Genomic DNA, 25,269 nt, shown 5'->3' on the forward strand with positions numbered 1-25,269 from the left:
TACTCCCCCATCTTTTCCCCACAGTCCTGCAATTCGTTTCTGCCCTTTGAAAGTCTTGATTGACCCCGCCTCCACTACACTCTCAGGCAGTGCATTCCTGGTTCATAGAATCCCGACAGTGCAGAGGGAGGCCAATCTGCCCATCGAGTCTGCACCAACCTTCTCAAAGAGCACTCTACCTATGCCCACTCCCCGCCCTAACCCCGCGCATTGATCATGGACAATCCACCTAACCTTCAAATCTTTGGATCCTAACCACTCGCCGCATGAAAACATTTTCCTCGTGTCACCATTGCTTCTTTATCCAATTATCTTAAATTTGTATCCTCTGGTTCTCAATCCTCCCCCCAATGGAAACAGTTCCCCTATCTACTCTGTCTAGACCCCTCATGATTTTGAACACTTCTATCAAATCTCCTTTCAACATTCACTTCTCTAAGGAGAACAGGCCCAACTTTCCCAATCTATACACGTAACCAAAATTTCTCACCCTTGGAACCATTCTCATGAATCCTTTCCGAACTCTCTCCATATCCTTCCCAAAGTGTGGCACTCAGAACTGGACACAATAGCCCAGTGTTTTATACAGGTTTAACCCTATACCCCCTGTAATAAAACCCAGGGTGCCATATGTCTTATTAACTACACTCTCAACCTGTCCTGCCAACATCAATGATTTATGCATATACGCCTAGGTTTTACAATTGTACCCTTTCTTTCACATTGCCTCTCTATGTTCTTCTTAACAAAATGAATCACTTCACATTTCTATGCATTAAATTTAATTTGCCACTTGTTCGTTCATTCCTCCAACCTGCCTATGTCCTTTTGAATTTCTACACCATGAGCGTCAATACTTACAAGTTTGGTATCACCCGCAAATTTTGAAATTGCATCCTGTGCACCAAGATTTAAGTCATTAACATATATCAGGAGAAGTGAGGTCCTAAACAGTGATTGCTTGGAACACCACTATAAATCTTCCTCAAATCCATTAAACTAGTTTTTGCCCACTTAACCTGTCTATATCCCTCTGCAGACTTCTCCTCAGTTGCCTTCCTACCTATTTTTGTGTCGTCTGCAAACTTGGCATCATTATATTCACTTCCCTCGTCCCAGTCATTAATATATATTGTAAATAATTGTAGACCCAACACTGATCCCTGTGGTACTCCACTAGTTAGCCAATCCTCGATCCATGCTAATATATTAACCCCAGCACCATGGGCTCTCATCTTATTAAACGCTTCCAAGTCTGTTACAGTTACTGGTTCCCCTTCATCAATCCTACTCATTATCACTTCAAGAAATTCTAATAAATTTGTCAGGCATGATTTCCCCTTCATGATGCCATGCTAACTCTACTTGATTATATTATGCATCTCTAAATGCTCTGCGACTAAATCCTCTATATTGGACTCTAAACATTTCCCAGTGACAGAAGTTAAGTTTACTGGCCTACGGTTACCTGTTTTTATCTCTCCTTCCCTTTTAAATAAAGGTGTTACATTGAAAGTTTTTCAATCATCTGGGACTTTTCTAGAATTTAAGGATTCTTGTAAGATTACTACCAGTGTATCCACTATCTCTATAGCTACTTCCTTTAATACCCTAGGATCCAACCCATCAGGTCCAGGGGACTCATAGGCCTTTAGCCCCATGAATTTTCCTGGTACTCTTTCTCCAGTGATAGTTGCTGTATTTATTTCATGTTGCTCTGTTCCTTTTATTCTCTGAGTTCTAACTTTGCTTACAGGTCTGTTGTCTGGCACTGTATCAAATATCTTTTGATGCTGTACACCATATCAACAGCACTATCCTCATCATCCCTGTGTTACCATATTGAAAAACTCAATGTTAAACATCATTTGCCTATACAAATCAAGTTCATTCTTTAACGCGCATTTGCCCAAATGACTTTATCCCAAATTATCATTTCTAAAATCTTATCTCCCACTGAGGTTAACTAACTGGCCTGTAGTTCCTGACCTTATTTTTACACCCTTTTTGAAGAAGGGTGTAACCATGTGAGCATCTGCAGTCCTCTGTCACCACCCTGAGTCCAAGATTGAAAATTTATGGCCAAAGCCTGTACAATTTCCACTCTCACTTCCTTCAGTATCCTATGCCAAGTACAGACTGCCTATCCAATACCCATTCTGTACCAATTTTAAGCCCAAGTGTCTGAAATAACTCCTCTTTCAACATAGACTGGGTAACATCTTCTTCCTTGCAAAGTATTCATTTCATACCCGAGCATTGCCCCCTGCCTCAATGAGTAAATTTGCTTTTTAATTGTTAATTCCCCCCAATCCTTCGTTTACCATCTTTTTAACTACAGAAACACATTGAATTACCCAGAAAATTACCTACCTCTTCACCCGTTCCTTGCATTATCTCCAAAGGAATAGCATAGATCTTGTTGTGCATTTCAACTGTTCGTCTCTTGCCACTACGAATCTTGACGAGTAGAACACGGAAGTTGGTTCCACCAAGATCAAGGGCCACAAAATCCCCATTTTCTTTAACAGATATTGAATATTCTTAGTACATGTTTTTGACTCCTGCTTTTGTAAAAATTAGATTTGCCTTCACATTAAAATGACAGCTTTTCCTTGGTTATTATTTTAGGCTGGTAGTCACAAATATTCACTCTGCATTTCAGTATACATCCAATCAATGATTCTTAGTACCCACATTATTAAGAGAAATAAAGATACAAGTACATTTATAAAACGCATCATCAAAAGGCATTAAGATCGACAGCTACAGCTGCCCACTCCAAAGTCATTCTGCTCTTCTTTTACTGACTCTTTTTCAGTTACTTTTCCAGTTCCACTGAACAGTCAAATAGACTCGGATTATTGACTGGACCAGGAAAATGCGAGTTAGCCGCTTTCCAACTTCCAAAGGCCAAACCCATCACTAAACCCCCTTTCTTTTGTCTCTGAAAGATGTGTGTGGGAGAACTCAGGATCTGTGAGTTGCAATGCAGTACGGGTGTCCAGATATTCTAGTTAGATGGACCTCCTCGATTCTCGGGGACAGTAGTTGAGTTATAACATTGTTTTAAATGTTAAACCTCCTAAACCCCATCCATCACCTCCCATTCATCCCTCATACCCCCCTCCCACCTCCATGTCTCCTCATATCCCCATTCCCCCTCCATGCTTCATCATACTTCCCACACTCCCTTCTGTACCCCATTCCCTCACCATTACCCCCAAATTCACTCACCAGGTATCCACAATTAGCATAGAACATACAGTACAGAAGGAAGCCATTCGGCCCATCGAGTCTGCACCGACCCACTTAAGCCCTCACTTCCACCCTATCCCCGTAACCCAACAACCCCTCCTATCCTTTGTGGTCACTAAGGGCAATTTATCATGGCCAATCCACCTAACCTGCACGTCTTTGGACTGTGGGAGGAAACCGGAGGAAACCCACTCGGACATGGGGAGAACGTGCAGACTCTGCACAGACAGTGACCCAGCAGAGAATCAAACCTGGGACCCTGGCGCTGTGAAGCCACAGTGCTATCCACTTGTCCTACGGGGCTGCCCATAGCAGACCTCTCTGAAACCAATATAAAAAAAATAAACTTTGACCAATCTAATAGAGCTCATTCAAGTACACTTCAAACTGAAACAAACTCATCCCAAAAAGATAAATCCCTTCAATTTGTTCTAAGAACAAACAAACACTGATCTACCAGGCACCTCTTTAGTAACCTCCTAAAACTATCAAATTGTGGCCATGATGTGGAGATGCCGGCGTTGGACTGGAGTTGGCACAGTAAGAAGTCTTATAACACTAGGTTAAAGTCCAACAGGTTTGCTTCGAACCTCTAACTTTCGGAACACATCTCCTTCACCTGAAGAAGGAGCTGTGCTCCGAAAGCTAGTGATTTGAAACAAACCTGTTGGACTTTAACCTGGTGTTGTAAGACTTCTTACTGTATCAAATTGTGAACACAGCTCCCTGCTGGGATTATGGGCATGGATTCTTTGCCCCTCACCACTGGTAGTGGGTTTCCCGATCTGGCGGAGAATCAATCAGGTACCGATCCTGTTCTGATGCTTCCGTCACCATTGATGGTGGCAGCGAGCAACAGACCCTGCATGGTGCAGAGGATGCAAATGCGCCATTTGAACCCATTTGCAACAGATTGGAAAACCGATTCTCCAGGCCCCCGTCATGCTCCTAGCTTGAACCGCACTTCAGCTTTCCGACAGGGGTCTCAGTTGGGAGGATGGGGGTCTCCTCTGGGCGGTGACGAGGGGGGTCTAATGAGGGGTCTAATGGAGGTGTCTGATTTTGATGGAGTGGCTGTGGGGGTTTATAAGACCATAAGACATAGGAGCAAAATTAGGCCACTTGGCCCATCAGGTCTGCTCCGCCATTCAATCATGGCTGATATTTTTCTCATCCTCATTTTTTTTTCATAGAATTTACAGTGCAGAAGGAGGCCATTCGGCCCATCGAGTCTGCACCGGCTCTTGGAAAGAGCACCCTACCCAAACCCATACCTCCACCCTATCCCCATAACCCAGTAACCCCACCTAACACTAAGGGCAATTTGGACCCTAAGGGCAATTTATCATGGCCAATCAACCTAACCTGCACATCTTTGGACTGTGGGAGGAAACCGGAGCACCCGGAGGAAACCCACGCATACACGGGGAGAACGTGCAGACTCCACACAGACAGTGACCCAAGCTGGGATTCGAACCTGGGACCCTGGAGCTGTGAAGCATTTGTGCTATCCACAATGCTACCATGCTGCCCATTCTTCTGCCTTCTCTCATAACCCTTTATCCCCTTATTAATCAAGAACCTATCTATCTCTGCCTTAAAGACACTCAGTGAATTGGCCTCCACTGCCTTCTGCGGCAAAGAATTCCACAGATTCACCACCCTCTGCCTGAAAAAAATCCTCCTCATCTCTGTTTAACGATTGTCCTTTTAATCTGAGATGGTGTCCTCTGGTTCTAGTTTTTCCTACAAGTGGAAACATCCTCTCCACGTCCACTCTATCCAGGCCTTGCAGTATCTTGTAGGCTTCAATAAGATCCCCTCTCATCCTTCTAAACTCCAACGAGTACAGACCCAGAGTCCTCAAATGTTTCTCATATGACAAGTTCTTCATTCCAGGGATCATTCTTGTGAACCTCCTCTGGACCCTTTCCAAGGCCAGCACATCCTTCCTTAGATATGGGGCCCAAAACTGCTCACAATACTCCAAATGGGGTCTGACCAGAGCCTTATCCAGCCTCAGAAGTACATCCCTGGTCTTGTACTCTAGCCCTCTTGACATGAATGATAACATTGCATTTGCCTCCTTAACTGCCGACTGAACCTGCACATTAACCTTAAGAGAATCGTGAACAAGGACTCCCAAGTCCCTTTGTGCTTCTGCTTTCCGAAGCATTTCCCCATTTGGAAAATCGTCTATGCCTAGATTCCTCCTTCCAAAGTGCATAACCTCACACTTTTCCACATTGTATTTCATTTGCCACTTCATTGCCCACTCTCATAGCTTGTCCAAGTCCTTCTGCAGCCCCTTGCTTCCTCAATACTACCTGCCCCTCTACAGATCTTTGCAAACTTGGCAACTGTGCCTTCAGTACCTTCTTCCAGATCATTAATGTATATTGTAAGAAGTTGTGGTCCTAGCACAGACCCCTGAGGCACACCGCTAGTCACCGGCTGTTATCCTAAAAAAGACCCCTTCATCCCTACTCTTTGCCTTCTGCCAGTCAGCTAATCCTGTATCCATGCCAGGATCTTACCCGTAACACCATGGGCTTTAACTCCTATGCGGCACCTTCTCAAAGGCCTTCTGGAAATATAAATAAATCACGTCCATTGATTCTCCTTTGTCTAACTTGCTTGTTACCTCCTCAAAGAACTCTAACAAATTTGTCAGACATGACCTCCCTTTGACAAAGCCGTGCTGATTCAGTCCTATTTTACCATACACTTCCAAGTGCTTCGCGATCTCATCTTTAATAACAGACTCTAAAATCTTACCAATGACCGAAGTCAGGCTAACCGGTGTATAATTCTGCCCTCTTCTGCCTCTCTCTTACCTTTTATATATTGAAAAAAATCTCTTCCTTTATATTACTAGCTAGCTTGCACTCATACTTCATCTTCTCCCCCCTATTGCCTTTTTTAGTTGTCCTCTGCTCACTTTTAAAGGCTTCCCAATCCTCTGGTTTCCCACTAATCCTCGCCACTATGTATGCTTTTTCTTTAGCCTTTATGCTGTCCTTGACATCCCTCGTCAGCCATGGATGCTTTGTCTTCCCCTTAGCATGTTTCCTCCTCCTTGGGATGAATTTCTGTTGTGCCTCCCTAATAACCCCCAAAAACTGCTGCCATTGCTGTTCCACTGTCTTCCCTGCTCGGCTCCTTCTCCAATCAACTCTGTCCAGCTCCTCCCTCATGTCTTTGTAGTTACCCTTTTTCAATTGTAATACTGTTACATCTGATTGCAGCTTCTCCATCTCTAACTGCAGTGTAAATTCTATCATATTGTAGTCACTGCTCCCTAAGGGTTCCTTCACCTTAAGTTCCCTAATCAAGTCTGCTTCCTTACACATCACCAAATCCAGAACTGCCTGTTCCCTCATAGGCACTGTCACAAGCTGCTCCAAAGAAACCATATCTTAGACATTGCACAAATTTAATTTCTTGGGATCCACTACCAACCTGATTTTCCCAGTCCACCTGCATATTGAAGTCCCCATGATTATTGTGATATTGCCTTTTTTACATGCCTTTTCTATCTCCTGATTTATTTTCTGTCCCACATCCTGACTACTGCTATGGGCCTGTGCATAACTCCCATCAGGGTCTTTTTACCTTGGCGATTCCTCAACTCTACCCACAGAGAATCTGTGCCTTCTGATCCTTTTTCGCTCCTTGCTATCGATTTCCTTATTAATAATACAACCCCGCTCCCTTTGCCCACCTGCCTGTCCTTTCGATAGGACATATATCCTTGGATATTTGGATCCCAGCCCTGATCCCCTTGCAGCCACGTCTCTGTGATGCCCACAACATCGCACCGGCCAATTTCAATGTGCACAACAAGCTCATTTACCTTGGTCCGTATAGTGCACGCATTTAGGTACAACACCCTCAATCCTGCATTGGCCATCTCCCTGTTCACACTCTCCTCAGTCACTGTACCCTGTACTGTGGCCCTTTTTGATTTTTGACTATGGGTTCCCTGCCTTACACTTTCCTCCTTATTGCTTTTTGTTTCTGGCCGTGTTTTACTTCGCTCCGACCTCCTACATTGGATCCCATCCCCCTGCCACATTAGTTTAAACCCTCCCCAACAGCTTTAGCAAACACCTCCCCCAGGACATCGGTTCCAGTCCTACCCAGGTGTAGACCGTCTGGTTTGTACTGGTCCCACCTCCCCCAGAACCAGTTCCAATGCCCCAGGAATTTGAATCCCTCCCTCTTGCATCATCTCTCAAGCCCAACATTCATCCTATCTATCCTGATATTCCTACTCTGACTAGCTCGTGGCACTGGTCGCAATCCTGAGATTGCTACCTTTGACCCACTTTTTAGTTCAACTCCTAACTCCCTGAATTCAGCTCATCAGACTTCATCCTGTTTTTTTACCTATATCGTTGGTGCTTATATGCACCACGACAGCTGGGCTGTTCACCCACCCCGCCCTCCCCCCAGAATGTCCTGCAGCCGTTCCGAGACATCCTTGACCCTTGCGCCAGGAAGGCAACATACCATCCTGGAGTCTCAATTGCGTCGCAGAATTGCCTGTCAATTTCCCTTATGATTGAGTCCCCTATCACTATAGCCCTGCCATTCTTCTTCCTGCCCTGCTGCACAGCAGAGCCAGCCACTGTGCCATGAACCTGGCTGCTGCTGCCTTCCCCTGGTGAGCCATCTCCCTCAACAGTATCCAAAGCAGCATATCTGTTTTGCAGGGAGATGACCGCAGGGGACACCTGCACTGCCTTCCTACTCTTGCTCTGTCTTTTGGTCACCCATTCTCTATCTCCGTCAGTAACTTTCACCTGTGGTATGACCAACTTGCTAAACGTGCTATCCACGACCTCCTCAGCATCGCGGATGCTCCAAAGTGAGTTCATCTGCAGCTCCAGAGCCGTCAAGCGGTCTAACAGGAGCTGCAACTGAACACACTTCTTGCATGTGAAGGAGCCAGGGACAGTGGACGTGTCCCTGAGCTCCCACATCGCACACGAGGAGCATGACACGGGTCTGGGATCTCCTGCCATGTCTTAAACCTTAGGTAAACCTATACAACTACAATTCCAAAAAACGAAAGAAAAAATAAATAAACATACAAATGAAAAGGCAAACTACTTACCAGATAAAAAGCACCTCCTCCCCATCCAGCTTCAAATTCCCAAACTCACTCTTCGTTGTGTCTCACCTGGCTGTGGGGAGGGGGATGGGGAAGGGACCGAGTCACCCTGATGGGTGGGCACGCTGTGGTAGGGGGTTACCCGTAATGTTTATGGTGGGTGGGGTGGATGTCCCTACTTGTCAGCTGGGGAGAGAGGGGCAGGATTTGCATTGAGGGGAGGGGTTTGGGGGGACCGAAAGAATCCTGTGAGCTCCCTCCATGCATAAATTTATATGGAAAAGAGGAGTGAATTGTTCCTGGCACCAGTAGAGAAGTTGAGTGCTTCTACTCCAGTGGAAGCACCGAGTCTCCAGAATGGAGAATGCAGCATATTGTGTACAGTTTTGGGTGCCACATTTTGGGCAAGAAGTGAACCTGCATTGGAGAAAGTGAAGAAGAGTTTATAAGAATGGTTTCAGGGATGAGAAACTTCAGTTATGAGGATACATTGGAGAGGTTGGGACTGTTCTCCTTGGAGAGAAGAAGGATGAGAGGAGGTTTGATTGTGATGGTCAAAATAATGAGGGTGCTGGACATGGTAGATAGGGAGAAACTGTTCCCGCTCATAAAAGGAGCAGGAACGAGAGCACAGATTTTAGGTGATTTGCCAAAGAAGCAAATGTGGTGCAAGGAAAAACGTTTTCATTCAGTGGTTTGGGTCTGGAATGCACTGGCTGGAAGTGTGGCAGAGACATTCAGGAGGGCAGTAGAATGAATAGATACAATCTGCAGGGGTACGGGGAAAAGGCAGGGGAATGGCATGATGCTCATTTGGAGAGTCGGGGCAGACCCGATGGGCCACTTGGCCTCCTCCTGCGCCGTAACAATTGTGTGATTCTTGAAGCAAATCATCAGTTTGGGATTGAGTGTCAGTCTGGCAGCTGCAATTTCTGCACAGCCAATTTCCAAGTGAAATGCTGGATCAGTCACGTGACAACTGGATTGTTTAATTGGCCATGGGAGTGTGTGCAAACACAAGGGGCGGTATTCTCCCCTCTCTCTCTCTCCCCCCACTCCCCTCCCCATGCCGGGTGGGAGAATCGCCGGGGTGCCGTGAAGGGGGCCTCTGAAGGTGTCTGGCCCACGAACGGGTCCCACCAATTGGCGGCCCGGCCTCCCTCCCCCCCCCCCCCCCCCGGGCCTACTTTCCGCCGCGGTCGGCACCTGAACACCAACACCATGTTGGGTCGGGGCCGGCGCGCGTAAGAGGTTCCCCGCATGCGCAGGTTGGTGCGGCATGGCATGAACCCTTTCAGCGCCGTGCTGGCCCCATAGGTCGTGCCCGGGCCCTGTTCGCGCCGTCGTGAAACGCGACGGCGTTCCTGACGGCGCGAACACTTGGCCTCAATATTGGAAAATCTTCTCCAAGATTTTGAATAAGATATTAGATGGGTGGATGGATAAATTGATATTGATGGGATAATTTTATTTTGTATTTGTCATAATTGCTATTGGCATTCATTCTTACTATTGGGAATAACTAGGAATTAGTCGGTCTATGAGGGTTGGAGTATTGAAGAGGTCTATGAGGCTTGAGGCTGGAAGACAGGGAAATTCAAACTAGGGACGGGTAACAGCCAGATAGTGGCTGAGACCCTAGGTAGGTAAGGATAGAGTTGAGACCCTGGGGGAGGAGAGTTGAAGCTGAGGATCAGAGGGAGTGAAGCTGGAGTTCAGGGTCCAGGGGAGGAGGGTGATAGATTTCCTTTTTGTCATTTTAAGAGTAACCATCAACTGTTTAAAATGAACACAGTAGTGGTTCTATTTAAAAAGTTGAGGAAGACCTATCACACAAATCACAGCATCATTTTAGGCCCTTATGGTATTTATTCAGTGCACTTTTGTAAACCCAACTGCACAAAACCTAGTTCTGTGCAAGGCTGGTTTTGCCAGAAATTACTGCAGTAGCATTCTCACTGTTAAATCAGAAAACCACATGTATCCTGCTCAGAACCCAGCAACTTAGCAGGAAATCCTCGCTAAACTCTGCAAGCATGTGAACTCTAGCACCAGAAGAGATTTGGTAAGAGGATTAAGTAGGTACCCAGCTTAGTTAAGCTGTCGTCATGTTACCTTATCTTTATATACTATATATACTCATGGAAATATTGATTCATGTAAAAATCCACCCCACAATTTTTCATCTATTAAACTATCTTTTCAGTAAAATCATTTGAGGATCAAAGCCTGAACATTTTCGAACCAAAGTTTAATCCTGGAGATGTTAACCATTTGATTTCATTGTAAATGTACAAATACCAATGAGTCCCAGCAAGTAAATGTTTGAAACATTTCTACATTTGTTTTGTTCATATTTATTCAAATTACAAAATTGATCAGATTGTGACTGACAAACTATGCTATTACAGTTAATTTTTAATTACTATAGTTCATTTTTAATTACTATAGTTTATTTTTAATTACTATGGTTCATGACAATCTTTTTTGCATTTTACTTGGGCTTAAATCAAACACGCATGTGCTAAACATTACCCACGTAAAAGTTGATTGCATCATTTTAAGCCGAAACAATTGGTCTCAAATATTTGACTTTTAAGATGAGTATAAAAGGTACATACAAAACATTTGCAGTGAAATTAGTATCGTTATTGCAACAGTACTTCGTTAAATCTCCATCCCACGCCACCTAACTCACACACCCAGGCTCTCTCACACACACTCAGGCTCTCTCACACACACTCAGGCTCTCTCTCTCACACACTCAGGCTCTCTCACACACACACTCAGGCTCTCTCTCTCACACACTCAGGCTCTCACACACACTCAGGCTCTCACACACACACACCCAGGCTCTCTCACACACACTCAGGCTCTCTCACACACACTCAGGCTCTCTCACACACACACTCAGGCTCTCCCACACACACTCAGGCTCTCCCACACACACTCAGGCTCTCCCACACACACTCAGGCTCTCACACACACACTCAGGCTCTCACACACACCGGGGTATCCGGCACCGGTGCGGAGAATCCACTTTCGCGCATGGCATCAGGTCTGGTGCCAGTTCCTCGATTCTCCGACCCCCAAAAAGTGGAGTACCCGGGAAGTACGCCGCGCCGCATATCCCCTACCTGTGGCCATTGCTGGAGGCTCGCCCCACCATTCTCTGTCCCCGACTGGCCGAAATCTCTAACATGCTGCGGACTCAGTCCACGGCCGTCACAGTTGGGGGCGGACCGATTGGAGGGCAGGGGGGCCTCATACAGGACTGGACTATTTTTGGGTGGGTGGTCCGGGTCGGGCGCACGGCCAATCGGGGCACTATTTACGAGGTCCAGCTCTGCGGTCTGAGTCTGCCGTGGAGCACGACACGGCCGCTGGAGGCCACCGCCGTGCGCATGCACGGCCTCTGGCCCGGAAGTGCGGGGGCCCTTATTTGCAGCTAGAGCTGTGAGCTTCCCGACGGGTCCCTGCTAGCCCCCTGCAGGGATGTGAATATGTGGCCATTTGACGCCAGTTTTTCTGCCGTGAAAGGCCAGTTTTTACGATGGCATGGGGACATAGTCCCTGACACGGAGAATCCAGACACATATCTCCCATTCTGATACCCTCAACTTTCTATTTACCCCCTCTTCCACCCTGTTCCCAATCCCTCCAGCAAGAATAACTTTGTTGGACTGCCCTTAACTTCCGCTCTTTTGTTTCCCCAGTAACCATCCTTGTCACCCCACCCCACTTCTGTCAGTACCCCCATTCCCATGTCCCTGAGACCACCAAGCGCTCTGCATGCCTCTGCATGCACCAGGCTCCTCCCACCAAAAATCAACTCCCTGTCCAATCAGAAAAATGCGGACTGACAAAGTCTGTATGCCATTATTGTAGCTAGAAAGATACAGAGAGTCATTTCCGGTGCATCAACACATCGAGGCCATGTCTGCTCTTTATCGAGCAATACAGTTAGTCACACTCACTTGCTCGATCCCTGTAACCTGACAGTTCAAGGTGAAGGGCAGGAGGTTTAGGAGGGAATTTGAGGAAAAATACTTTTACCCAGAGGGTGGTGATGGTCTGGAATGCACTCCGTGGGAGGGTGGTAGAGGCGGGTTGCCTCATATCCTTAAAAACGTACATGAATGAGCACTTGAGTAAGTAACACAACTCCTGGCCCCCCTAAAGCCTTCCACCATCAACAAGGCACAAGTCAGGAGTGTAATGGGATACTTTCCTTTATCAATCGAGGCATAGATTACAAAAGCAGTGAGGTCATGTTGGAGTTATATAGAAATTTGGTGAGGCCACAGTTGGAGTACTGTGTGCAATTCTGGTCACCACTGTTGTGTTCTGCCGCTTCGGATAACACAGGCTGCTACTTGATGCAGTCTTAACTAAAGGATGCTCCAGACTCTGAAATGAGTTCAACGTGTTTATTGAACTATTAACAGAGTTCTCAAATGAGTTCAACTCTCTGCTAAGCTGACGGTAGTAACTCAGTCTAACTGTACCAGCTTGCTCTAAGCCACGTACTGGGGTGTGATGCTGCTGATCAACCCTGTCTAACTCTCTAGATGTCTGTCTGTGGAAAGAGGCAGGGTGTGAGTGCCTCATCCCTTTTATAGTGTTTATAACCTTTATAACCCTTGTGGTGATGCCATCTCGAGTGTCCTGGCTGCCCATTGGTTGTGTCCTATCTGAGTGTTCATTGGTTGCATGTTTGTATATCATGACAACTACCTTATAGGAAGGATGTAATTGCACTGAAGTGGGTGCAGAGGCGATGCACCTGGATGTTGCCTGGGATGGAACATTTAAGTTACGAAGATTGGGTTGTTTTCGCTGGAGTAGAGAAGACTGAGGGGCGACCTGATTGAGGGTTACAAGATTATGAGGGGCAAGAACAGGGTGGAAATGGAGCTGCTGTTCCCCTTCGTTGAAGGGTCAGTTAGGAAGGGACACAAGTTCAAGGTGAGGGGCAGGAGGTTTATAGGAGGGATTTGAGGAAAAATACTTTTACCCAGAGAGTGGTGACGGTCTTGAATGTACTGCCTGGGTGGATGGTAGAAGGGGTTTTCCTCTCATCCTTTAAGAAGTACCTGGATTAGCACTTGGCATGTCATAACATTCAAGGCATTGGGCAAGTGCTGGCAAATGGGATCAGGGTGGCAGGTCAGGTGTTTTTCATGTATCGCTGCAAACTTGATGGGCCTCTTCTGTACTGTATTATTCTGTGATCTATCTCCCCTGCCCTTGTTGACCTACATTGACTCTCAGTTAAACAGCACATCAATTTTAAATTCTCATCTTCATGTTTCAATTGGTCCAGAGCCTTGCCCCTCCCTATCTCCTCCATCCCCTCAAGCGCCACAATCTTCTGTGATAGCTGAGTTCAGAGTTCTGGCTTTGAGTGTTCCCAATTTAAATGCTCCAATATTGCTAACTGTGCATTCAGCTGCCAAGGTTTAAACTCCAGAGTTCCCTCCTCGAACCTCTCTCCTTCTCTTTCCTCCTTTAAGATTCTCCCAAAACCTATCTCTAAATCTTCCATCATGTGCCTAATATCCTCTGCATAATGCAGCATCATACTATGTTTTACAATCTCATGGGGTGTTTCATGTTTAAAGGCTAATTAAATACAAGTTGTTGTTGTAATCTTAGTTTATAGAAAGTAGATAAAGTAAAGGGTAAGGTACAACTTGACTACCTGTTCCATCTGGGGTGCTACGAACAAAGGTTGGCAGCATTTTCACTGTTGCAACATCATGAGATTTCTTTTTTAAACCAAGCTCCATCTCTGTTCTCATCCTTTTCTTCACCTCAAACAGCTGCTCTTGCGTGAGTGTGAACGAAGCCAGCGTTTCGTCTATTTCTTTGCGTTGTGAGACAAGTCTGCTGGCCACTGCAGTCACCATGGCAGCACCTTTCCCACTGCCACTTTCTGAGAGTAGGAACCGGACCTCACAGTCAGGAACCAGGCGTCTTACAGTTTTCTGGAGGCGTCTGGCAAATCTGTAAAAAAGACCAAACAATAAGGATCCTCCCACACACAAATGGAATGTTATCTTCGTACCTAAAAAAACCCAATAAGAAACAGTTGGTAAAGCCAATGAGTTGTAAAATACAGGTCCCAGCTTAATTCATACTATGCCGAGTTAGAAGACTTCTACCAGGGTAACTAGAATCAATCCGGGTTCCTGCTACTAATTGTCCGAAACTGTGATCATTGTTGAGAGATTATGCTTGTATGACCTCTGAAATGCTGCCCTCCTTGCTGACATTTTAATACACTTTTGTATCAATGTTTCCAAAAGAACAGAATGCCAGAGATAGGATTAATTCACACTGAAAGAACTGTACTACTATTTAACGAGGTTGTCTCTGTCTTGCAGAATAGTCAGAACCTTTTGCAAGCTTAACTCGATACAAATGTAAGTTTTGTTGGTTCTCTGCGCAGTGAGAGAGAGGAATCCAGCTATCTTTGAACAAACAAGTTGCGCTTTCTTCAGCTATACGTGTGGCAGGCAGTTATCTCTCAAATCAATTTCCCAACAATTATTCAGATCCACAAAGTCCCGTAAACTGTTTTCAGGGCTATCCGAGGACCTGGAGTTTTGGGAGTCTCATCATTTCGAATTTGGAGGCTGCACAGCTCAGAAAGACACATCCCCTCACAGTGAGTAGAAACAGAAGGCAAGTATATCAGAGGTACTCACAGTTTAACATTCAGATTATGGCCTTATCTCCCTTGAATGAGATAGAAGGATTTCTTTTTCACTTCAGGTTGAATACATCTATTTAATAATTGAAGCCCAAATAAATTCTTAAATTTTGTTCTGCAATTTATCAAAGATATGAGAGCCAAACATTCTTGAGTAAGAATGACAGATAACACCCAGAATGTATCAATTCTATAAAATTTAGACTTGGCACATGAGCAAAAGCTTAAGTCAGTAAGTTATGCTGAAGAATGTTGTCCTGATGTGGAGATGCCGGCGTTGGACTGGGGTGAGCACAGTAAGAAGTCTTACAACACCAGGTTAAAGTCCAACATGTTTGAATGGGGAAGATTCACCTGAGGAAGGAGCAGTGCTCCGAAAGCTAGTGTTTGAAACAAACATGTTGGACTTTAACCTGGTGTTGTAAAACTTCTTACTGAAGAATGTTGTTATTGATTTTCAGTATAGGTGGATGAATCAGTCAATCACATTTCTTCAGGTAGTGCCCAAATTTGTTTTCTCCTTCTATAAAGCCGGGCTGGAGAATCGGCGCAACCGCGCCACGACACCCCGACGCCAGCACGCAATTCTCCAAGGTGCGGAGAATTGGCGCAATTTGCGCCGGTGCGTTTGGCGCGGCGCTGGCCGGGGCCTGCTGGAATTGGCAGGGCCGCCGATTCTCCGGCTCGGATGGTGTGAGCAAGTCCTGCCGGCACCATTCACCCCTGGTCGTTGCCGGTGGGAACTCTGCGTGAACGGTCTGGCCCGCGATCGGGGTCCACCGATCGGTGGGCCGGCCTCTCCCCCCCTCAGGCCTACTTTCTGGCATGGCTGCGGGTTGGCGCGGCGCCCGTTTGGCGCCGGGAAAGGAGGCTGGTGCAGTATGAACCGTTCCAGCGCCGTGCTGGCCCCCTGTATTGATCGTACCCGGGTCTGGTTCGCGCCGTCGTGAAACGCGACGGTGTTCACGACAGCGCGAACACTTGGGCTCCATATTGGAGAATTGCCCCCATTATGTTTTGTATCCCTACACTTTTGAGAAGCATAAACTCAGTATTAAGGCAGACTTTTTAATATCTGTGACTTTGAGGATCCCCTTATTGGTAAGTTGTGGCTTTGGGAGATCCGGAGACCGTAGGGGGGTGTTCAGAGATCGGGCCAGCATTTAAGTGCAAGAAATGGGACTAAGTGCAGCCTCAGTGGGCCATTCCTGGCCAAGGCTCAGTAATGAAGCAGAGTCCCATTTAATAGCAGGGTCATTCTCGGCGCTGCAAGCACTGGGATTCTGTTTCACTTCCATTAAGTCGCGCCCTTCGTCATTTCCTTTGGGCCTTGAGGAGTTCCTCTCTGGTCTAGCCCACACTTCGAAATTTTTTCAGCAGTGGGGAGCTAAACTCGTCAGCGAGACCTGCTCATCGGAAATCTTGAAATCTGCACGTGACCTTGAGGTTTCCTAACCCCCAGACATTCCACCGCCACAGACAGAAGCATTACAGCCCCTTCTCCAAGTGAGGACATCCGCTTATGGGGTCGCTGAGGCCCCCAGCCCCCTCTTTCGGATCCCAAATCTTTGAGGCCCCTTCATACTCCCTTTTCATAGGCATGGCTTCCCTTAGGGCCCGACCTTTAGCAATGCCAACCTGGCACCCAGGCACTGTCAGCCTGGCACTCGGCAAGTGCCACCAGCACCCTGGAAGTGCCAGATTGACATTGCCAAGGTGCCAGGGTAATGCCCTGCACTCTCCCTGCCAATCTGTGGAGCTATAATGGCCTCTGAGACCCCAGAGCAGCCATCATGCCTGCTGTCTGCTTGTGGGGACCAGTGCTAATCGGCGCCCGGGTGAGGCCTTGCCGGTGACTCCCGGGCGTCAGGAGAATTCAGCCTCACATAGGCCATACATATTCAAATGAGCCTAATGGTTCATTTATAAATGATTATCTGGATCATGCTCAGCAAGGACATGATCCAGATCGTGCCAGGCGCCGCGATTCAAGTGATTCGCATGAGATTTCACGCTCAGCAGGCCTATCCCACAATTCACTCGGTGTGCCCAGATCGTCACTGGGTAATGGTAGAATCGTGCCCATGGTTTTAAATAGAGCACCTGGAAGACAGACTGGTATTTCATTCCTTGATGTTCTCAGTTGGATACTCCTGAAAACAGACTGGATAATTCAAATCAGATTTTAACTTTCCAAATATTGATTGGAACCTCTATAGGTCGAACAGTTCGGATGGGGCAGTTTTTGTACAGTGTGTGCAGGAGGGTTTCCTGACACAATGGGCGTGATTCTCCGCTGCCCACGCCAGTTGGGAGAATAGCTTGAGGGCCTCCCGACATTTTTTGCGCCCTCCCGCTATTCCCCCCCCCCCCCCCCCCCAAGCCCGACCCACGTCACGAATCGCCGCTCGCCGTTTTTTACAACGAGCGGCGATTCGCCGCGGCCGATGGGCCGGGCCTTTACGCCCGTTTTTTCACGGCAGCAAACACACCTGCTTTCTGCCGTCGTAAAAACGGGTGCTGGATGCCCGTTTGGGGCATCCAGAGGCCAGTTTGGGGGCGGGAGCACCACCGTTGTGCTCAGGTGGGGACAGGCCTGCGATCGGTGCCCACCGATCGTCGGGCTTACGTCCATAAGGGACGCACTATTTCCCATCCGCCGCCCGACAAGATCAAGCCGCCACATCTTGTCGGGCGGCGGTGGAGAAATGCGGAACCGCGCATGCGCAGGTTCCGTCAATGGCGTGATGACGTCACCCGCGCATGCGCGGTTTGGAACCGGCTCCCACCTGCGCATGCGCGGCTGACGTCATACAGACGCCAGCCGTGCGTCATCTTGGCGCGCGGCCTTAACGACGGTCGTTGATGCCGCGACGCCGTGATTCCAGGGGTCCCGCTCCTAGCCCCGATGGGGGGGGGGGGGGGAGAATCGGGTCCCGGGAACGGGCTTGAAGGCTGCCGTGAAACACGGCCAGTTTCATGGCAGCCTTTACGACTCTCCGCATTTGCGGAGAATCTCGCCCAATGTGTGGATAGGCCGACAAGAGGGGGGGGTCACATTGGAATTGGTACTGGGTAATGAACCGTGTTAGATTTGTTTGTGGGAGAGAACTTTGGAGATAGTGACCACAATTCGCTGTCTTTCACTATTGCAATGGAGAGGGATAGGGCCATACGGCAGGGCAAGGTTTATAATTGGGGGAATTATGATGCGATTAGGCAAGAATTAGGGAGCATAAAATGGGAACAGAAACTGTCAGGGAAAGGCACAAATGAAAAGTGGGGCTTGTTCAAGGAACAAATACTGTGTGTCCTTGATAGATATGTCCCTGTCACGCAGGGAGGAAATGGCCGTATGAGGGAACCATTGTTCACAAAAGAGGTTGAATGTCTTGTCAAGAAGAAAAAGGAAGCGTATGTAAGGATGAGAAAACAAGGTTCAGTTGGGTCTCTTGAGGGTTACAAGGTAGCAAGGTATGAGCTAAAAAAAGGGTTTAGGAGTGCGAGGAGGGGGCATGAGAAGTCCTTGGCGGGTCGGATCAAGGAAAACCCGAAGGCTTTTTACTCTTCTGTGAGAAATAAAAGAATGACCAGGGTGAGGGTAGGGCCGGTCAAGGACAGTTGTGGGAACTTGTGCATGGAGTCAGAAGAAATAGGAGAGGCATTGAATGAATACTTTTCTTCAGTGTTCACCAAGGAGAGGGGCCATGCTTTTGAGGATGAGAGTGTGATACCGGCGGATAGGCTGGAGGAGGTAAATGTTCTGAGGAAGAATGTATTCGCAATTTTGAAAAACCTGAGGGTCAACAAGTCCCCTGGGCCAGATGGGATATATCCTAGGATTCTTTGGGAGGCAAGGGATGAGATTGCAGAGCCTTTGGCTTTGATCTTTGGGTCCTCACTGTCCACGGGGATAGTGCCAGAGGACTGGAGAGTGGCGAATGTTGTTCCCCTGTTCAAAAAAGGGAATAGGAATGACCCTGGTAATTATAGGCTAGTTAGTCTTACTTCGGTGGTCGGTAAGTTAATGGAAAAGGTCCTGAAGAATAGGATTTATGACCATTTGGAAAGATGCAGCTTAATCCATGGATTCGTGAAGTCTTGCCTCACAAATTTGATTGAATTTTTTGAGGAGGTATTAAAGTGTGTAGATGAAGGTAGAGCAGTTGATGTCGTATACATGGATTTTAGTAAGGCGTTTGATAAGGTTCCCCATGGTTGGCTCATGAAGAAAGTAAGGAGGTGTGGGATAGAAGGAAAGTTGGTCAATTGGATAAGTAACTGGCTATCACATAGAAGACAGATGGTGGTGGATGGAAAATTTTCAGACTAGAGACCTGTTACCAGCGGTGTACCACAGGGATCAGTGCTGGGTCCTCTGCTATTTGTGATTTATATCAATGACTTGGAGGAAAGGGCTGAAGGGTGGGTCAGTAAATTTGCTGATGGCACCAAGATTGGTGGAGTAGTGGATGAGGTGGAGGGCTGTTGTAGGCTGCAAAGAGACACTGATAAGATGCAGAGCTGGGCCGAAAAATGGCAGATGTAGTTTAACCCTGATAAGTGAGAGGTGATTCATTTTGGTAGAAAAAATTTGAATGCGGATTACAGGGTCAACGGCAGGGTTCTGAGGAATGTGGAGGAACAGAGAGATCTTGGGGTTCATGTCCACAGATCTCTGAAGATTGCCACTCAAGTGGATAGAGTCGTGAAGAAGGCTTATAGTGTGTTAGCATTTATTAACAGGGGGCTTGAGCTTAAGAGCCGTGGGGTTATGCTGCAACTATATATGACCCTGGTGAGACCACATTTGGAGTATTATGTGCAGTTCTGGTCACCTCATTATTGGAAGGATGTGGAAGCATTGGAAAGGGTGCAAAGGAGATTTACCAGGATGCTGCCTGGTTTGCAGGATAGGTCTTATATGGAAAGGTTGAGGGAGCTAGGGCTTTTCTCTTTGGAGCGGAGGAGGATGAGAGGCGACTGAATAGAGGTTTATAAGGTGATGAGGGGGATAGATAGAGTGGACGTTCAGAGACAATTCCTCGGGTGGACGTAGCTGTTACAAGGGGGCATAACTGTAAGATTCAAGGTGGGAGATATAGGAGGGTTATCGAGGTAGGTTCTTTACTTAGGGAGTGGTTAGGGTGTGGAATGGACTGCCTGCTGTCATAGTGGAGTCGGACACTTTAGGAACTTTCAAGCGGTTATTGGATAGGCACATGGAGTGCACCAGAATGACAGGGAGTGGGATAGCTTGAACTTGGTTTCGGCCAATGCTCGACACAACATCGAGGGGCGAAGGGCATGTTCTGTGCTGTACTATTCTATGTTCTATTTTTCAATTTTGGGAAGCGTGCGATGGCAATAACTTACTGTGGATGCATCTTGTAGAGTGATCCATCCATTCCCACTGTGGTCCGGAGCCGTGGCACTCCTTTATTATCTCTAAGTCGTGTCAGGATGGCTCCAAGGGCAGCAGCACACAGATTGGCCGAGCGAAAAGAAACAATTGTACAAACATGTTGTACAGCAATGCAATCCTCCTCTGACGGCTCCAGACTCAGGCGTGTCAGAATGTCCTTGGCTTTTACCAAACCACCTTTACTTCTGTAAGGCAGAGGTCATAAAACTTTACTAATCCTGTTTGGGTTTATTAACATTTAAAGAAGAATTCTGAACATCCAGCAATTAACGACACATTTTTAAACAAAGTTTTTTTTATCATATAAAATAATTAAACGAAGCAGGCACTATTACTTAACATTATAGTCTATAAAGTGTTGTGCTATAAACTCAGTCTGACTTTTTACGTTTCCCCCCTGAAGAGTTTCCTCATCTAAAAATATCTTGAAGATTCATTAATTTTTCTGTGATGAACGCAAAACGTCCTCCAGAATTCAGTTTAGTTCTCCCTGGTATCCAGCTTTTCCTCGAGGTACAAATTATATGGGGATCTTTCCATTAGCTTTTTGGGTAAGCAATCCTCCAAATTTCTTTAAAGAACTCGGGTGGGATTCACCATTGGCTGATGCTGCAAGGGCGCAGAATAGGTTCCGAAGCTAAAATTGCAGTGTGGGAGGGGGGGGGGCATTTGACGGCAAATCGCAATTCTCCATCACCTCAACAGCAGCATCAATGCAGTGCGGAACACACACACAGTAAACACCCTTTGTATGTCATTAGCAGGCACGACCCGGTATTCTCCCGGGTCTCCACGGTGTTCCACCTCTGATGGGCCAAGTTCCCGACTGCACAGTTCACTTGTGCTTTTAATAACCGTGAATCAAGCTTTGTGGTTGCCGAGGGAAAGAGAGGGGGTCCGGAAAGTATTGCCATAGTTTGCTAACAGCGGCGTCGCTGGCTCGGGGGCTTCTGCCATGGTCGGGGGGAGTAGCGTGGGGTGGCCAGGAGGTGGGTTGTTGGGTCGGGGTGGATGGGCATAGAACACCATTGCTGCAGCTGCACGCACTGCTAACAGCCCACTGAGAGCCATGGGCTGTATAGGTGTCCGCCCAGGCCACTTCTGGCCTCAGCCGAGCCATCAACTATGTGGGTGCGCTCGAGCACAACCAGTGCTACCTTGTTGGCTGGGATGAGTGTGGATGATTGTAATGTGTAAATGTGGCTGCAGCTTTTCAGCTTCCCGATGTCAATCACACACCTGGAAAATCCTGCACGGATTTTTATCGGAATCAATTGTCTCCCGTGTGGCACCAGTGCTAGCCCCTCCACAGTTGCTGAACCAATCCAGGTTCGGCACCAGTTTTGCTGTTGTTAAAGCCCACGCCATGCTCCATGGCGGACTAGGACCGCGGAGATAGACCCACAATTCTGCGTCAATGTCAACACTTAGTCTCAGAAACTGAGAATCCCGCCCTCAAGTCTGTGGAATTGGATTGGATTTGTTTCTTGTCACGTGTACCAAGGTACAGTGAAAAGTATTATTCTGCGAGCAGCTCAACAGATCATTAAGTACATGGGAAGAAAAGGGAATAAAAGAAAATACATGATAGGGCGACACCAGGTATACAATGTAACTACGTAAGCATCGACATCGGATGAAGCATACAGGGTGTAGTGTTAATGAGGTCAGTCCATAAGAGGGTCATTTAGGAGTCTGGTAACAGCGGGGAAGAAGCCATGCCTATCCACCCCGACTTATAATGGGGAGACCAAATGCACTCTGGGTGACTGACTTGCAGAACACCTCTGCTCAGTTTGCAAGCATGAGTTCTGGTTGCTTGCCATTTTAATTCACCACACTGCTCAAATGTTCACATCTCTGTCCTTGGTCTGCTACACCGTTCCAGTGAAGCTCAACACAAACGAGGAACAACACCTCGGGTTGGATTCTCCGGTTTTTGGGACTATGTTCCCACGCCAGCGTCAAAATGGTGGAGTTTTACTCCTGAAAATCCTGGATTAAAGGGACACGAGTTCCCAGCCCTGCAGGGGGCTGGCAGGAACCAGGAGTAAAACTTGCAGCTTTTGCTGTAGATACGGGCCCCCGCACTTCTGGGTCAGAGGCCGCTCATGCGCACGGCGGCGGCCTCCAGAGGCCGCGTCATGCTCCATGGCGGACTCGGACCGCGGAGATAGACCCACAAAGGAGACACCCCCCCCCCAGGGGCTGGTTTAGCTCACAAGGCTAAATCGCTGGCTTATAAAGCAGACCAAGCAGGGCAGCAGCACGGTTCGATTCCCGTACCAGCCTCCCCGGACAGGCGCCGGAATGTGGCGACTAGGGCCTTTTCACAGTAACTTCATTGAAGCCTACTCGTGACAATAAGCGATTTTCATTTTTCATTGGCTGCGAGCCCAACCCTCAAACCCCACACAATCATTCCCTGGCCACCTTTAAGGCCCCCACCCAGCCTCTGATCCGCAAGCCCCCGACCAGGACGGCTGTGGACTGAATCCGCAGCCGCCACGCGACTATCCCGACCAGCTGGACCAGGTTAGATGTCGGAGTGGGCCTCTGGCAATGGCATTTCGGTGCCCAGAGAATCCGGGTCAAACTGAATTCTCCGCTCCGGTGCAGCCTCAATTCCGGTGTCGGAGTGTGGAGAATCCAGCCCCAGATCTTTCTACTAGGCACTTTATAGCCTTCTGGAATCAACACTGAAGTCATTGGCCAGGATTCACCAATACTGCGGCCAAGTGTTAGCGCTGGCATCAAAACTGGCTTGAACGATGCCGGCGTCAACAGGCATCCAGGCCCAGTAATTCTCCTCCTCTTCGGGGGCTAGAATGGCCCCGGAGTGCTGTAGACTGTTCCGGCGCTGAAAGCCGGCCCTACACGGCCGGGCGCAAGTGCGCCACGGCCGTCACTGCGCAGGCGCATGCGTGTGGTTGCCATCTCCACACCGGCGCGGTGCAACATGTTGGCGACCGAACAGTGGGCCTGCGCAGCAGGAGGTAGGCCCCCTCCACATCGCGCCTGCCCGCCGATTGGAAGACCTCCAAGGGGTTGGGCTCCCGCCGGGTGGTACCAGGTCTGAACCACGCCGGCTGGACTCGGCGGAGGTTTGGCCCGTCGCGAGCGGAGAATCGCCGCGGGGGCCTATTTCAGCGGACCCTATCGGCGCCGCGACGGGCGCATTTGCCGCCGATTCTCCGGTTGCTGGAGAATCTGCGGCCCGGCGTCGGAGCGGTGTGGTGGGTTTCCCGCGGCCTGCTCTGCCGATTCTCCGACCTGCCGCGGGCGTGGAGAAGTCTGCCATTAATTTCAGACCATGAACTCTGTCCCACATTAGATTTGTTTGTCTGCCATGAACCGGTTTGAATCTTGTTTTCATGTTGTGACTTCAGACAGATCTGGATTATTTTGGCATTTACATTAATCTGGAACCAATGCTTTCTCTTTACTATAATCAGTATGACTCCCTTTGCTTTGGTCCATAACAACTTTGGTATTGAGGCCGGAATTCTCCATTCCCCGCCGCTGTGATTGGGTGGAAGATGTAGCATCCCCCGAAAAACGGGTTTGGCGCCTGTTGCGATGTTCCGAACTCAGTCCAGTAGCCTCAACGTACTATCCGCCTTGCACCAGCGGGAGGATGCAAATCACCAATTTGCATCCATTTCAATTTCATTAACAGGCTGGTAGCCTAAATCTCCAGCCACCCCGTCCCTCCCATTATACGCCGAACCCCACAAAGGGAAATCCATCAGTCAGATGGACTTTGTTGCAAGAGTGGCCCTGACACGGTGGATTCCGAGATGGGTGCCCCCCAAAGTTTATCGGAAGATCCCCTCCAGCCCCACAACTCCAATCCTGCCCCCTATCCTCATTGAAAGTAGGGGCATCCACCCCCCCCCCCCCCCACCATGGGAATAACGGGTCATCCCCCACACAGCATGCATACATGAGAGCAGCCCGACCCCCCATCAGAGGCCCCTGCCTGAAAGCTGAAGAACGGTCCAAGCAGTAGAGTGAAAAATCACTGCAGTCTCACTTATCCTTTCCTCGTCTTCACAGCAGAAACCACTTAGCTGCCTTGAACTATCAAGGGCAGCATTTTGGCACAGTGGTTAACACAGCTGCCTCAGAGCACCAGGGACCTGGGTTAAATTCTGGCCTTGTTGGCGGGGGTGAAGTTGGGGAGTGTTGTGTTAGTTAAGGGGGAAAAATAAAAAGCTGTTTCTAATTTGGTTATATCTTAGGGCAGCATGGTAGGACAAGTGGCTTCACAGCGCCAGGGTCCCAGGTTCGATTCCCAGCTGGGTCACTGTCTGCGTGGAGTTTGCATATTCTCCCCATGTCAGTGTGGGTTCCCTCCGGATGCTCCGATTTCCTCCCACGGTCCAAAGATGTGCAGGTTAGGTGGATTGCCAATGCTAAATTGCCCTTAGTGTCCAAAGAGGTTAGGTGGGGTTATTGGGTTACGGGGATAGGGTGGAAGTGTGGGCTTAAGTGGGTCGGTGCAGACTCGATGGGCCGAATGGCCTCCTTCTGCACTGTATGTTCTATTTGCATTTCAAAGGTTGTCCAGGATCTTATGCCCTTTTAAATGTACTTGGCTTTCGAGGGAGCCTCTGACACATTTTAGCAGCTGCTGCTTCAAACACTTGGCTGAGGCAGCAGATGTTGTGGAAGGGTAAGTGAAAATGCAGTAATTCTTCACTCTGCTGCCTGGACTGCTCCTCAGCTTTAAGGTAGGGTTGACTG

At 48.0% G+C, this 25,269-nt stretch overlaps 1 protein-coding gene across 1 annotated transcript in view; it reads right to left on the reverse strand.

Moving 5' to 3' along the window:
- hk1 (hexokinase 1) overlaps window positions 1-25,269 on the reverse strand; it is a 143,306-nt gene that overhangs the window by 50,041 nt on the left and 67,996 nt on the right. Inside the window, exons 9-11 of the mRNA XM_038821407.1 lie at window positions 20,472-20,705; window positions 14,082-14,386; window positions 2,374-2,522 (exon numbers count right to left, since the gene is read on the reverse strand). Coding sequence (XP_038677335.1) covers window positions 2,374-2,522; window positions 14,082-14,386; window positions 20,472-20,705 — 688 coding nt within the window. The remainder of the gene's footprint in view (window positions 1-2,373; window positions 2,523-14,081; window positions 14,387-20,471; window positions 20,706-25,269) is intronic.

This window comes from Scyliorhinus canicula, chromosome 16 (assembly GCF_902713615.1).
Source record: "Scyliorhinus canicula chromosome 16, sScyCan1.1, whole genome shotgun sequence".
NCBI lineage: Eukaryota > Metazoa > Chordata > Chondrichthyes > Carcharhiniformes > Scyliorhinidae > Scyliorhinus > Scyliorhinus canicula.